Source organism: Syngnathus floridae, chromosome 8 (assembly GCF_059516105.1).
Source record: "Syngnathus floridae isolate MCC-2025c chromosome 8, RoL_Sflo_1.0, whole genome shotgun sequence".
NCBI lineage: Eukaryota > Metazoa > Chordata > Actinopteri > Syngnathiformes > Syngnathidae > Syngnathus > Syngnathus floridae.
Window position 1 is genome coordinate 2,857,694 of NC_142420.1, and position 15,978 is coordinate 2,873,671.

The 15,978-nt window shown below is 43.1% G+C and overlaps 1 protein-coding gene and 1 long non-coding RNA gene across 6 annotated transcripts in view; both read left to right on the forward strand.

Moving 5' to 3' along the window:
* Positions 1–15,978, forward strand: part of LOC148393965 (uncharacterized) — a 71,088-nt gene that overhangs the window by 39,720 nt on the left and 15,390 nt on the right. For all 5 annotated transcript variants that reach the window (XR_015859884.1, XR_015859885.1, XR_015859882.1 and 2 more), the window contains exon 2: positions 5,941–6,091. This is a non-coding gene — a long non-coding RNA (uncharacterized LOC148393965). The remainder of the gene's footprint in view (positions 1–5,940; positions 6,092–15,978) is intronic.
* Positions 11,650–15,688, forward strand: sox1a (SRY-box transcription factor 1a). Its single transcript, XM_088383194.1, has one exon. It carries the CDS (start codon positions 13,968–13,970, stop codon positions 15,126–15,128), a length of 1,161 nt encoding a protein of 386 aa, XP_088239320.1. The 5' UTR covers positions 11,650–13,967; the 3' UTR covers positions 15,129–15,688.

Sequence of the window (15,978 nt, forward strand, 5' to 3'; positions counted from 1 at the left end):
TCCTCCTGAGGAATACGTTGCAGCTCCATTAGGAAGTGTTAACTCGGCGTAACAGCACAAATGGGAAATATATGCCAAATAAACGGGTTTGGGTTGAAATGGACCAAGTCACTTTTGGTTGATGAGGAAGTCAACACGGTTTCTTCTTCTTCTACTAATATTTCTGGTAGATTTGCTCAATCAGTTGTTTTCCTGTTGCTTACACAAACAGTGTATTAATATATATATATACATATACAGTATATACAGTATATATTTGTGTGTGTGTTCGTGTGTTTGTGTACACGACAGAAGTACTCCGTTAATTCATGCACGCATTTGAGCAGCTCACCATGTGTATTTCCAAGGGTGTCCTGTAACCTTGGTCTAGACAGGGGCAAGGGACATTCATACACATTTATTCAAAAGGACGCTTCTCATTCAATTCTCTCCATATTCATAAGCAGTTTCGCACCCCCGCTCTCGTTTTTTCCCTTTCAGCTTTAAATTAAAGGTACAGGAACGAGCCAGGCCTTTCATCTCCAGCTGAAGGAGGGGGGGGGAGTGGTGGGAGAGAGCGAAGGTGTGTGTGTGTTAGGTGTGTGCGCTGGCGAAGGGCAGGGGAAGGGAGGGGAGGTTGGACAAGGGGGGGGACTCCACTCTCTATTTATTAGCCCCCCCCCCCCTTTCGCCTGACAACTCACACGTGTACGCTTCCTAAACGACACCTGGCAAAAAATGATTCATTAATTCCAAAATGTTTTTTTTGAAAGCCATATTTCAAAGGCCTAGACGGGAAGGAGAGAGGAGCTGAGTGGGCCCCGGTGAGGAGGAAGTGAAGGGAGGGATAAGAGCGGCAGCTAAGGTGCATTGGAGTACACTTCAAGTTTTAGGTCAGGCTTGGGGAAGGGGGGGAGCAGATCGCTTTTTGAGCTAGGACATAATCAAATACAGTGGAGCCTCGGTTTTCGAACGTCGCGGCTCTCGAGCAAATGATGCATGGTTGTACTCATTTTTTGTTTTGTGATCCTGTAAATCTGTTCTGCAGTCGGGTTACGATAGATTCGATGACCCTGTTGCTCTGCTTTCACTCGTATTATAGTCCGTCGGCTCAACTCTGTTTTCTTGCCGCCATTGGATTAAATGTAGGTGTCTCCTTCCTGTGGAGATTTTGAATACAGCAGAACTTTGTTTTCCTTTTGTTCTTCATGCTGTTTCTTTGGAACGTGACATTAATAAAGCATATTGCTAGTAGCATTGTATTGTGTTCTAAGTTCCGATGCAGTTTCTACAAGCTGTTGGGCTAATTGTTCAAACTCGTCGAGCGCTGTGTATTTATCCACATGAGCGGCGAACGGGTCGGCAGCACGATCGTGTGTCGAGCTGAATCTTTCATACGACCGCAGATGATGCGCTTAATTATAGATGGCAGGACAAGGCGGGATCCTTAGCCTCAATTAGACGGGGCCACGGGGTGAGTGACCTGTAGCACGACTGTCAGTGCCTATTACACACTACACGTGGCCAGTGACAGCGAGGGGGCGGAGGGCAGGGCCGGGTTACAAGGCCTTCTTCGACTGTATTCTTTTCTCCATCGAGCTACACGCTACATCCAGTCACGCACAAATGCCGATGTGCGTTTTTTTTTCTTTTCAACTATTGTTAGCGGTAAAATCGATTGCATTGATTGTGTCATTGTGTGTGTTGCTTTTCAAAACACATTGTATTTGGCTCATCGTTAAGACTAATTAGACCTTGTTATCATGACGTCACAGGTACTTTCTGGTAGCAGTAGCACCACGAGTAAATACACCAGAGAACTTTATGAGGAACTGCTAGACATTTGTAGAGGCAGGTGATGAAGCCAAAAATAAGGGCTCACATTGGCAAAATTATTCTCAAAAAAAAGAAACGCAAGTATGACAGGGTAGGCCAGAAGTTTCCATACATAGGAAAATTTATAATGTATATTTTTTATGTCTCAGATACACTCTGTATTTTATGTATGGAAAACCTGCAGCTTTATTTGACTTTATTTGAAAAACGTTTATGTATCTTTAAAGCAGAATTTTCTATTTGTGCAAATGAGGTTTTTTTTGTCCAACAAAAGTCTGCTTGCTTAATGCTATGAAATAATGAAGTGCTAACTTAGATGAGCGTCGATATTCCAGTAAGTAAATAAACATTCCAACAATTTCTACTTTAACATATGGTCTTCAAAAACACAAAAGACACAACATGGTACAACAATTCTCAATTTGGACTGCAAACTTGATCAAGCGGGGCTTTACTGCACTCAAAAGACGGTATAAACTTCTACTAGTATTGACGTGGCAATGATGTCATAGCGAAGCAATCCAAACTTTTCTTTCTTGTATTTCTAAGACTTTCCTGCTCCTGTCTGTCAAGTCCACTGTCATGTAATTGAGTCGCTAACAAGCAGCAGCGACATGTTTTTCTCACGGAGGACACTGGGTGTCCTGTGTCTCTTTTCCCAGGACCGTCCCATGTAGGCCTTCTGTCTCCTTGGAACAAAACCAGGCAAATAGCCCTGAAATGTATCATATAATGATCCCAATTTAATGACTGTGGCTTAGGGTGGCCTCTCGGCTCACCTCATAATGATTATGATTTCCACTGAAGTGACATCGCTTCATTGGATGAGAATATCCAGTCTCTTGCCTCACCTGTACTAACTCACCTGTGTGAACACCGGGGCCAGTAATCCCACATGGCCTTTTCTCCTTTGCGGACTGCTGATTAGGGCATTAAAAATAAATGGGGTTTGGTTCAGGGGGGGGTTTGCTCATATGGCGGTATATATTTCTGTTAATTTTTCTCATCCACCTCCCACTGCAGCGTGTACTAGGCCCCTCCCCCTCCCAGGTAGACAGAATATGATAGCATGGGTCTGTCGCAGCAATGATTAGCCCTATTTTCCGTGAGGTCATCTTACAGGGACGCCGGACGGCTGTGGTTCGCACACTGGCAGCTCTGTGCTGAACTCCCCAAACAAGCAACTGCCCCCCAGGACATGATGGTACAGATCTCATGAACATGTATTTTATTAATTACCCGATTGGGTATCTGTACTAAAATGAAACTGGGGAGTCGTTCAAAGTTTTATGAACATATGTTCATGTTAGGCAGAATCTTGTTAATTTCTAAAATGATTGCTTAATGTTTGTTCAAACATGAACAATCATCTACAAGTGCAAGCCACTTTCCATATTTAAAATTGGTAAGTAGTTTGCAAAAATAGTCAAATATTGATTCAACTTTTACGCATCAGTACCACCAATGGAGAGGAATAGCAGCAAGTTCTGATAAATATCTTTGGTACTTGCGATTGTGCATGATCAAAAGGTGGCATGATTGATTGCTGCTTGGGTGCTAATCTGTTCGAATGACAAAACCGATTCGTTGAGTTTTGGAGGGCGTCAATCGAGGTTTCAAGATTTCCGCCAATGTTATTTGATGTGGACTGAGTCAAATTTCAATTTTTACGTCGAGGAGACGGTGCAAGGGCCTATTCGACTGTTTTCGACCTTTGACATTGGAGCTAACATTAAACTACTGATAAAAGGGTGGATGAAGCCATCAAAAGGATCGTATGTGATGAATTCCAAATGAAAGATGCACGCCTGTTTTGAGATCAAGGCTTTAACTGCCACAACTTTACAGCCGGCATCAAAATAAAATCCTTTAAAGTGTGACGTAGGCGTGACAGAGTTTGGTTAGCGGCGCCGCACGGTGCCAAGTCGCAACGCAATGACATATTTTCAGCTTCATTCAAAAAAAAAAAAAGGGGGGGGGGGCGCGTCGGTTGGGTCAACAGCTGCAGGCTAGAATTAGAAATCAATTATTCAGCTTTCGACAAGCTCATTAAGTCTGTGAATAGGTTTTTTTTTCCTTCGGAGTCTGCCTGCTCATTTCTCCGAGCTTGCAGTTTTTAATTAGTATATTTTTCACTTGAAACTTTGAAAAAATCCCTTAAAAAAACAAGAGGTAGCCCGTTAATTTAACACTTGCTGAGCTCTCTGACACTGTGTGTGCACATATTGCCGACCACTAGGGTTGTTTGGACACTGTCTAATGACTGGAGTCATCAAACTAAATTAGGCATTAATAATCCAAGAGGTGTAATCTGTGGAAATTAGGCAATAATAATCAAAGGATGCCTGAAAATTATCCTGCAAGGCCGCAAATGAAGCTGCACTAATCAGCGGAAGGTGCTCAAGAAGACCAAAATGGGGGAAATGCATAAGAGTTTTACGGTGAGCTCGAAGGAGGGGAGGCGTCCACGTTGCCCTGGAGACGACTATCAATCAGCATCATCAAAGTACGCTTACGTTTCCTAAAACTGTTACAGTGCAGGATGGCTTATTAGCAAACGCTCCTTGTCCACACACACACAGTCTCCTCCCTCTCGCTCCCTTTCTCCCCTCTTCAACTCCTCCTCCTCTCCACATTGTGTGTGTCTATCTGATCCCGTGGCCTTTTGTTGCGCTATGAAAGGCCCGATGCCACACTCATTATTTTCTCCTTTATCTCTCTCCCCACTGCTCTGATTAGAACAGTCGCTCCTGACAGACGCCCTCAGCCTCCTCCTATCCATTACATTCTCGTTGTGTGTGTGAGTCTGCGTGAGTGTGTGCAACACATGTGAAGCTTACCTACCTATATAAATCGTAAGTGTACTCACAAGGCTAAAAGACGGACAAGTGAAAACATGCCCGGGATTAGATGCGTTTACATCGGTCTGTCCGGATCGGTTCTGTTTTGTTTTTGTCGATACCAAAATGTACGCCAAAATCCCACGATATCATCTCCTTTTCCAATTATAAAAAATTATATTTTGACCTGCATGACCTGACATGAGTGAAATGATCTGTGAAGAAAAGTCAGCACTCTGAGAAGAACCCAACTTGTTGTTCAAATGTGACTTTTAAGAAACCACCACGCCCGAGGAGAAACAACCAATCACCAATAGAAGGCATTGCTGACAAGGTCAGAATGCATTGTTAGTCTTTTAGGATAAATTAATCAGTGAGGGTTACCATGTATGAATCAACAACTTCTGCTTTCATTATATTTGGATTCACTTATTAATCTGTATTTCTTCTTAATGATTACTAATGATTATTCTGACTCATCCTATTCCACACACGTGCACACACTCAAATTGTGATGCCTCACTGCATATTTATTTCTTATTTACTGTAAAATGCACAATCTACTTAAATACTCTCCTAAATGATGTTTTATTCAACTATTTATTTTAATTTATGTTAAAGTGGAAATTACATTTTAAGGTCCTATTTTGTTATGAAAGAAACGTTTGAATATTCTTGTGTGGCCTGACACTTAATAAATGGACCTTCAACTGTGAAAAAAATATTTTTGGCACTTTAAGATTTGTTTTGGAGTACCCCTGCTTTTGTTTGGTGTCATCTTACAGCCATTCAAACTCTAATCTCCTCTAAGCTGTTTATGGCTAAAGATGAATTTATGCATAAATCAATAGCACAGAATTATGAACAACACTTTTTAAATGTTTCCAGAGGCATCTAAAATATATTTTCCCCATTGGGAAAGTACTCTGAATATGTAATTTGCTTTTAAATCACATTATCATCCACAAACCAAGCAGAAATGTGGTGCAATTCACCTGTGAGTTAATGGAATATGGCTTTAAGAGGAAACTAATTATACCCGTTTAACAAGAATTGAATGGCTCTTCTTTGGAAGGCCTGATTCCCAATGTAAACATTAATGGCCTCCTTGATTAACATAAGAATAGTGTGTTATTGTGCTGCCGCCCATTGGATATGTATCTGCGCTGCACCGCACACACTGAGCGAACGCCCTAATACACTTATTACCTGCCTTATCTGCCAAAAGTGCCATTTCTGTTTTATTGTTTGACTAATTTGTGTAAAATTCATTTTCTAATTACAGTTATAAAGCATGCGCCCGTGGGGATTTTAGCCGAGGCCAAGTCGAGCTTTTGTCTTCTTCTTCTGGTCTGTCTTTGGAAGTCGTCAACAAATGAAATGCACCGCAAGGAGCAAAAGGAAGCAAGATGGCGGTGGAGGACACAGGAAATAAGGTGAGGTGTTAAATGGCGACGTGGTGAGCTAAAGGGCACGTGAAAGGAAGGCATGCTTTGACTTGAGGGCCCTCCCGGGGATGATGACCTTCTTTCACATTCTGCTAACTTTGGACAACTGACAACGATCCCGGCCGGCCTGCCGTCCAACACACATTGAAGTCCTGCAATTTCCTTAAAGGCCAAACTGATGCTACTTTTGTTAGCATAGCTACACTACAAGTGGAACGCTACACTAGTGGCTCGATGAAATTTGGGGGGAAAGTGCCCTTGGGGTTTGGTTATGTTGTATTCACAAGTTTGGAACAACAAACCAATCGTGTATACAGTGATACCTCGCTACTTCGCGTTTCGATTATCGCGGCTTCACTACATTGCGGATTATTTTTCCAAATTAAAAAACCATTTAAAAGTCAATATAAAACTTCTAAATTGAGGAAACGTGTCTAACCTTTAGGACAATGTAGTATTGCTCCAAATGTTCGTTTACATTCCTTTAGAAGTCCGTTTTCGGGTGCGAATTCTTTCCGCTAACTCGTTAGCCTACCCAGTACTTCTTGTTGGTGACCGTACTTTCCGGATTTCACTTATCGCGGGTGGTTTTTGGACCCGATTATCCGCGATAAACGGGGGATTACTGTATTGTGTTAAAATTTGGTGGTTCTGGTGTAGACAGATCTTATTGGGTTCAGGCAGTGATATCAGAGATTGGCCCCAAAAATTGATTTGGCAAAGCCTTAGCAAGCACAATATCTTACTTGTTTGTACTTCCCCTCTCAAAACCATTTTGGTTTTTCATTTGAGTTGCTCAACTCGTAGGCCAGGAAACACAAGGACCAAGTGGTCAGCACCACCCGCTTTACAGTTCTGAGATTGGGGGCTCAAATCCAGACTCCAGGTTTTTGTCTGTGAAGTAACTTCTTGTTTTCGTGCATTATTCTCCGGGTTTATGGTGTCCCCCCCCGCCCCCCTCAATAAGCGAAACCGAAGATGGATGGAAGTTATCAGCAAAATTTTGATGGCAAAACTTTTAAAGGGCTTTATCTTGGCCACATAGTTTTTATACCATAAAAACCTGTGCTTCATGTATTCTTTGTAGCTTCCCTGTCTATGTTTTTATAGCTACACAGCAATTTAGTGGCCAAAAGGTGCAAAAAGCACAGAAGTGTTTTTTCAGCAAATGGGCTGAGGACGTCTGTGCTACAAAGGCAGTGCAAGTGTCTAAGTGGTTAATTTGCGCCACCGCCTTTGGTACCTCAACTCAATCTCGCTGTCTGGTGTCTCATACCCTCATTTTATATTTTACCCCTGAACTTATGGATCCTGAAAAACGGTGAGAGATTTTTTTTCGGGCGGCGTCAGTATAGAGTGAGCACTAATGGGCTCTGACCTTGTCTGACTGTTGTTCTTAATAGTGGATTCAAAATGCTTCACCCTTTTTCCCTTCCCCAGTCCATCTCCGCTTCTCTCTCTCCTCCATACATTTTTCTTTCACTTTAAAAGACTCCCGCCCTCCTCCCCCCCTGTGCTGTTCGCTGGGGTTTGGCCTGATAGCCATTAGTGTTACACCCTATTACATGGGTAATGACTTAGTGTGAGCTCTAATTAGAGATGTGTTAGCGAACTGTCTTGCACCCCTCTCCTCCTTAGCCGCCCCCCCACCCTCCATCACCGTGGAGACGCTATTAGCACCTACCAGTTGCAGCTCCTGCCTGTTACTGACCAATTGGGGAAGTAATGCTAAATGGCTAATTGATAACCAAAGACACTCCATAAAATCACGGCTCTAATTGTCTGGTTGGAAGAGGAGCTAGCGTGCTAATATATATATTTTTCATTATTATATATTAATCATTGTAGAATAAAGCAAAAAGGACTATTTCCTGGTGTGACGCCTTCCAGGAAGCGCATTTTTTTAACACCGAGGATTCCATTTTCATGCCCAGTGCAAATCTAGCATAGCGCACGGTCTACCTGTGTGCATGGGTGGAGTTTTCTTCAGTTCGGTATTTTCATCAATGTGCTCATCTGTGTGTGACAACACGTCCACCATAGCCATCCATAGCTTTATTCCACCTGTGCTGCAATTTAGACCTGCTTTTAGCTGGTCTAAAGATTTTCTGTTGCCCAACTGTTAAGGTTTGGCTTTGGTCCACCAGAGTGCTCAACATTGTGCAGTGTGGTCTGCCAAATTCCCAAATGTAATAAAAGAGACTTGCACCTGCTGATGCTACTTTTGAAAAAAAAACAAAACGAGGTTCGGAAGGACCTCTTATCTCTCGTGTAACACGACTTCAGAGGTGTATTTTCCACACATTCCACTTCAGAGGGTTAGTTATACTATATCGAACCCTACCTTAATATCGAACCTTACCTTTTGTGGAATACCCATTTTGTCAAGGTTTTCTTTTCAATTTGCTCTTGTGGGCTCTTACTGTCATTTAACTTCCTGTTTATCTATTTTTCTTAATGCCCCTTGTCGACTCTGCTCCTTCATCAGAAATCCGTATTGCAAAAAAAAAAAAAAGTACAAACATCCGGTGAATCCTTTGATGCTCACTGAACTAAGGTCCATCTGCAGTACGCTGACAAAGACAAAAGTACGAATTTGAGCTAAGCTCCAGAATGATATCACTTTTCCAATAAATTGTAAAACAGGGCAAATAAAATAATTCATTAAAATTATAGTATTGAAAAAGGCCAAAGAGAAAGTCGAACAAGTTAATCAATCGGCTGTGAGGTATTCGGATGTTTTTCCATGGAACTCTGCAATTTTCAGCAGAATTCCAAAGAGTACAACTTGGAGGACATTCCTCCTGCGAGGTCCCGAGTTTGGTCCTATTTACGTCTTCATCCAAACATGCTGCGCAGCCCCTCCTTTTTTGGAATAATAATGAGATTTTTCTTGTGGGTTTGTCAGCAGTGATAAGATGATTATCTGAAAGGTCTGTGGCACATTGTGGAGAGAGTCTCGCCCGCACTGCTGGAGTAGGTAATCCTGGGTAATAGCATTATGGACACAGTGTTTTCCTAAAGACCATGATTATCCACTGCTGCTTGCCGCCGGATTGACATTGGCCTCCCTCGTCATCTCTCTCCCTCCCTCTTTGTGTTCCCACTCACTTCTTCTTGGCCGTCATCGTCGTCATGTCATCCTGCCTTTGACTCACCACTCCATCAGGCCCTCGTACCAGATGAAAATAGAGCGCACGGAAGCGACAAAAGAACAAATTGCTCGTAGACAAGAGTGGCCCGGATTTGAATGGCACGTTACAATGCCGTGCGGAAGGCAGGTGCACCTCGGCAGTTTGAGGTTTGCGTCTGCCTGAGCGTGCCGAGTCCGGGCGCCTGTCATCTATCGCGTCAATACGATGATTGTAAATAAGATGTGGTGACATCCCTTCTCTGCATTTAGATTGAACTCTTCACAACTGCGGGAAATATGATCCAAAACATGGTTTCATTTAACATTGTCTATCAGGGTGGTTGCTGCATTTCATTTTGCCGGGAACTCTTTACAATCAAGTATTCAAAAATACTGTTATTGCTTGTCAAAAAAAAAAAAAAAATCGATTACTGTGATCGTTGAATTATTGCCATTAGGACTATTAGTAATGGAAAACTTGGGTTTGAACTTGACATGAAGTTGATGAGACATCTGCAAATTGTGCGAGACCTCAGTTCAGAGAGCATCACAGGAACTCCAATAGAAGGTACGGCCCGAAAAGAACATAGCAGGAAGTTACAGAGCTGCTAAGACTCCTGTGACATCACAATAAATGTGATTTATCAAAGTATAGGAGAGGTCATTCTTATATTTTACAGTGGTTTCATTAAAATTGGGTGATGAGGATTTATTTTTATTGTACACCCTGATGAGGGTAGGTGTAGACAGTATTTTTCAGATGTAACAAACGGAAAATGAAATTTAAGATAGGATTGCATTAATTTTTATAACTACTCAATGTTTCTGTTAAAAAAAATGAAATTCATGCAGTTTAAAATGTATTCTACATTGGAAATCAAATATTCTTTAAATGTTTGACACTTGTAGGTTACTTGCTTTCACACTTTTGCCCAGCTCATCCCAAAGCAGATTGATTAGATTTAATCTGAACATTGTACCTTTTGTACACTTCTGAACTGTTTTGGGTCAGCACCACTGTACTTTTGTACCATTTCAAATTATTCATTGGACTTGAACTGGTTGACTTTCAATTTTGAAAAATGGATATTCTCAAACTTTTGGCTTGTTGTGTTTGACCTATAGTTGCCATTACCTTTAGAGTTAATAAGGTAAATGTGCTTTTCCATTTAAAAAAGATCTATCCAAAGTTTTTAGTGCTATAGATGGAAATACTTTTATTTGATTTTTATACACTTATCATGGTAAAATGCACTTAAAACATTACCTGTACAGTTAATTAAGGTAAAGGCAAATATCCAGCCCACATCAACAATTCTGCGACACCCCTAATATCACTAAAGAACATTTTCACTCCGCAAACACCTTTTTAACCATATTACAGGCTGAGTAATTTTGCTTTATTTAAATTGTATGAACTTCTCAGTGACCATTAATGATGTTAAAACATGACTTAAAATATTTCCTATAGTAATTAGGTATCGTTACTATGGTTACGCCCATATAATTCAGAGGACGAACAAATATTGATCAACTTTCTTCTGTAATTGACCAAAAAGACTTTAAAAATAATGACAGGTTGACTTGAAAATGTATTAAAAAACTGACAGCAATTCATGGTGACTTGGATTCTTTCTATCCTGCATGGTGTCTCCACATGCAAGAGGGTCGTGAAGCCCTTCGCAGCACGTGAGGCTGTCACAAGCACATGTTTGCAAGCTGTGCATGTATGTAAACGGAATTTGGACTAGATAAGGATTGACAGGAATGCCTCCTGGATCATTGTCGTTTTTGGCGATGGGTAAGGAGGGGTAGCCCATCCAAGACCCCCCACACTTTTTTCTCATGCCGTCATGGAGGTGGATATTGAGGGGGGGCTGCTCATCAAGTTTTGCCCGGCTTCTCAAATGCGGCACAGCTGCCTTTCACAACCAGTGCAGCTCGAGCCCAATCATCCTGGAGAGCCACAATCGCTCTATTTATTAGAATACGTGTTTGCTATTGTTCTGTACCAAACACACAAAAAAAGAACCCACCCACCCCGCCACCGTCATGTTAGCAGCGACCCCCCCCCCCCCCTCCCTTTTTTCCCCCCAGAGAGCAACAATAACTTGGAATAGTCTTTTTTGTACGTGTGGATGTGTGTGTGTGTGCGTGCGCGTGTATGCTTGTAAAACTGTCATTCTTCTCTTCTCTGGCCCACACTGGCGCGGTGCTGTTGGCTGCTGTACGGGGGAGCGGGAGCTCGGATGCCCCTGGCACCGCTCGAGCTTGTCGATTGCGGCCGTGCATGCGCGTGTCGTGCCGCTTTATTTTTGGGGAAGGGTGCCACATTTAGATTTGAGGAAATCTACCCGCTTTGTCTGCAGTGGAGGGAAGTGGACGTGCAGATAGACGCGTAAGTAGGGGGGAAAAAAGGCGTCCTCGTTTCGGATTTTGCCGCGACCCGTGTTGCGCGTAAAATGACTTTTACGCATACGCGTGGAGGAATTGGCGCGCAGAAACCAGCGTTTTATTTGCTTTTTTTTTGGCTGTGTTGTGTGTCAGGGGATGCTCTTTATATATTTTTGTACTAATCACGCGAAATTGGTATTTTTATTGTGTTTAAATTTTTGACTCCTCCAACATGTCAGGAAGATTTATGGTTGCCGTCCTGTGATGCTTTAACTTGGCTTAAATGTTGTTTCGGGGCAAAGTTAGATCACTCCTTAAGTGCGTGTGTGTGTTTTACGTTGTAAGCAACACAGCCATGACAGCATGGAGTAAAGGTTGCCCCCAGGGTGCTTTTGTCATCAATCATAAAGGTTCAATCCCAGCATTGTGTCCAATCCTCAACAGTTGTCATTTGTCATCCGGAGAGTTATCACTCTCAGATTCTTGTCGTTTTATTTACGTGTACATTTGTTTGTGGACTCATCCAAAGATTTATTATGTTACACCTAAATTGAAATGTTATTTATTTTTAAATACCAGTGTAATTTGATCCATAAATATGTTTTAGTATAATTCTCTGGTATACCTATACAGAACATCTAATTATAACACTGACATTCCAAAAGTACTGAGTGCCTTCTATTCACAGTTTTCCCATCTTACGCAGCAGAGTCAGTCATAAACTGGTTGAGATTTTTGTTTTTCTCCTGTCCATGTAGATTGCATGACCCCTTTCATCGTGTGACATATAAGAGTAAATATTAAGATAATCTCAAATGAGTGTATAGTGGTTAGTGTCAAGACAAGACTTGTTTTCTTATTTATTTCAAAATAGTGGGTTAATTGGACTCAATGGAGTCATTTCTAGGGATTGGTGGATTGGAATACCGCAAAGGTCATCAGTCGCTTGTCTTTAGAAAAGTACACGACCAACAATGGTCGTGACAGTGACACTTGTCCCCATCCAGCACCTCATGCAGTGTCCATGTGCTGCTAACTTATACACTTTTTGTATACCCTTAAATAGACTATATGTTTTTGCCTGTGGAATACACTATCAGTATCTGCAGACTGTTGTAATTTAAGAAGTTTGTGGGGAAAAAAAATGCCATTTACAATTTAAAAATTGCAAGCGCTTGTTTTATGGAGCATGGCTTCATTTCCAGAAGCTCAAAAACATTTGGAGAGTTTGCTCACTAAGGTTTATTGCATGGCCACTGCCCGGATACAATTGATAAATCAATTCTAAAGTTAATACTAATTATTTTGTTGGTATTTTGCTGGCACTGCCAAATGTCTGTCTGCCTGTCTGTCTGTCTGTCCAGCTAGCTAGCTAGGTAGCTATCTACAGTATCTATCTACCCCCTACCATTTTGCCTACGAATGAAGGCCAATGGGATCCTAATAAAAAATTAAAATTTAAATTACATTAAAATACTGTAGGAATAAAAAATAAAAGATACTAACCTGTGACCCTTGTGAGAGGAAGCGGTTTAGGAAATGGATGGATGTAAAAAAATACAAATGGGAAAAAAATGGTTAAAATCAACAGTTTGATGAATTCTTAAAAAGAAACCAAAATACTTGAGACTCATTCAGGAACTTGCTTTAAGCTCTCCCTCCCCCTAAAATTGAGGTGCATGTATAAAAATGGCAATTTCATTTGTGCATTTTTTGTGAAATCTCTGAAAACAAACACAATTTGATTTCAAGTGTATTTGGTGGTGTATGACAACCATATTGCTATGAGTTCAATTCCACAATGCCAAATAGACGTTCCATAACAATTCTGATTAGAACAAACAAAACCAAAACACTTACTTAAGAGTGGAGTGAACCCAAAGTTGATTATTGTTGTAGTTGCTGCTGTTTACTTGATTTGTCACGATGCGCAGTCATTGGAAATGTTTAATTCCTTATGTTATTTGTGGGACCGACCGACACCCCCCTTCTACTTCATTCCACTTGTGTTGTGCTTCTGGAGTCAGCTGACCCAATATATGCAAATGAGGCCGCTAGCTTGCTCCTCATTGGCTGCCCGCGCCTCATTTAAGTGCTGTCAGTGCGCGCGTCACATGGCCGCCGCTGCAAGCAACTTGTCAACTCCGAGTGGCTCCAGTGCGCATTCTGTCACAGCGGATGTGAGGCAGGCAGCAGGGCGACGGCTTGGAGAGCCCTTGTGGGAATATTGCTTATGCTTTGGCGCGCTTTAAAGACTCTTGCAGCCAATCTGGTAACCCAACTTGTTTTGAATTTGCTTTTTCTCGCTGCTGAAGTTTTTCCAAACACGCCGCTCGAATGTATAGCATGATGATGGAGACCGACCTCCACTCCCCCGGCCCCCAAACCAACACGGCCGGGGGGCAAACGGGGCCCAACACGGGCTCCAAGGCGAGCCAGGAGCGGGTGAAGAGGCCCATGAACGCATTCATGGTGTGGTCCCGCGGCCAGCGTAGGAAGATGGCGCAGGAGAACCCCAAAATGCACAACTCCGAGATCAGCAAGAGACTGGGGGCCGAGTGGAAGGTGATGTCCGAGGCGGAGAAGCGGCCCTTCATCGACGAGGCCAAGAGGCTGCGGGCCATGCACATGAAGGAGCACCCGGATTACAAGTACCGGCCCAGGCGGAAGACCAAGACGCTCCTCAAGAAGGACAAGTACTCGCTGGCCGGCGGTCTTCTCTCCGGAGCCGGCGGCGCAGGGGTGGGTTTGGGTGTCGGCATGGCGTCCTCCTCGGCGGCCCAGAGGCTGGAGAGCCCGGGTGCGTCCCACGGAGGATCCGCGGGTTCCGGCTACGCGCACATGAACGGCTGGGCCAACGGCGCCTACCCGGGCCAGGTGGCTGCTGCCGCGGCGGCCGCTGCCATGATGCAGGAGGCGCACCTCGCCTTCGGCCAGCACCCGGGCGGGGGCGCGCACCACCTCAACCACCACCACCACCACGCGCACCCGCACGCCCACCACGCGCACCACCATCACCACCACGCACACAACCCGCAACCCGTGCACCGCTATGACATGAGCACGCTCCAGTACAGCCCCATCTCGAACTCGCAGAGCTACATGAGCGCCTCCCCGTCCGGTTACGGCGCCCTCAGCTACACGCAGCACCAAGGCTCCGGCGTGTCTTCTTCTTCCTCCTCCTCCTCCTCTTCGTCGTCCTCCTCCGCCGCCGCCGCAGCAGCCGCAGCCGCCGCCGCCGCTGCCTCCTCCTCCATGGGTACACTTGGCACGCTGGGCTCGCTTGTCAAATCGGAGCCCAGCGTGAGCCCGCCGGTCAGCGGAGGCCCCCACGCGCGGGGCCCCTGTCCCGGTGACTTAAGGGAGATGATAAGCATGTACTTGCCCACTGGGGAGCCGGCGGACCCCGCCATGCAGAGCCGGCTGCACGCTTTGCCAGCGCATTACCAGAGCGCCGCGGCCGGGGTAAACGGGACGGTCCCGCTCACACACATCTAATCCACTTCGAACCCAATCATTGGAAGTGCAAAGGAACACATAACCAAATATTTACCTCTTTTCTAGCCCCCTACCTTGCAAGAACTACCTGTATTTTGTACAGAATGTTTATCACGTGTAAATGAAGGCGCTTCTTTTTTTTTTTTTTTTTCTCTTCTCGAGGAGGGGGCATCAAACTGCTGATTTTTTTTGGGTTATCATGGTATTATATCATCGTTTCCAGTCTAATTTACACCTGGTGCACCTTAGGCTCCCCCGATTTTTTCCTTTTACTGTAAGTTATTAAAAATGTTATTCCAATAATACAAAAAGTGCTTTAAAAGAAATGGGTACAAAAAATTCCCCGTTTTAATATTTAAAGCGTTTTTGTTCCAACCCCTCGTTTTATTGTTGTAACACTCTCCATTCTTATTATTGTACAATTGTGAATAATTTTAATATTTCAAAGAAGGATGACTTGGCAACGTGCTGTTGTAATTTATGTGCTTTTCTGCTAGTGAAAAGCCCTGACTACTGCAATGATAAAAAATGGAATAAATTTCACAAAATGTTGCTTTGAATTATTACGAAAAAGGACTGTTTGAATCTGAAAATGTTTCAAATGTTTTAAAAATTTAAGCCATGGATGCCACGAGGTTTTCAACGGCATTAATTGCTCGTTCCGAAAATTAATTGCTCCATCCGAAAAAATTATTTATATTTTTAAAATGTTTTGTGATAGCCAACTTTTATTTTGCGGCATTTAAATTATAAGAATTATTTATTTCATTCTATCTTGCTTCCTTGTCAGTGCAAATAGGCCAAAATTATTGTACTCACTTTTTCTTGCAGGGTCCTCAATAAATATCAT

What these genes read in the sequence shown, in the direction of transcription:
- sox1a (XM_088383194.1), top strand. Translation starts at nt 13,968, where the DNA reads ATGTATAGCATGATGATGGAGACCGACCTCCACTCCCCCGGCCCCCAA.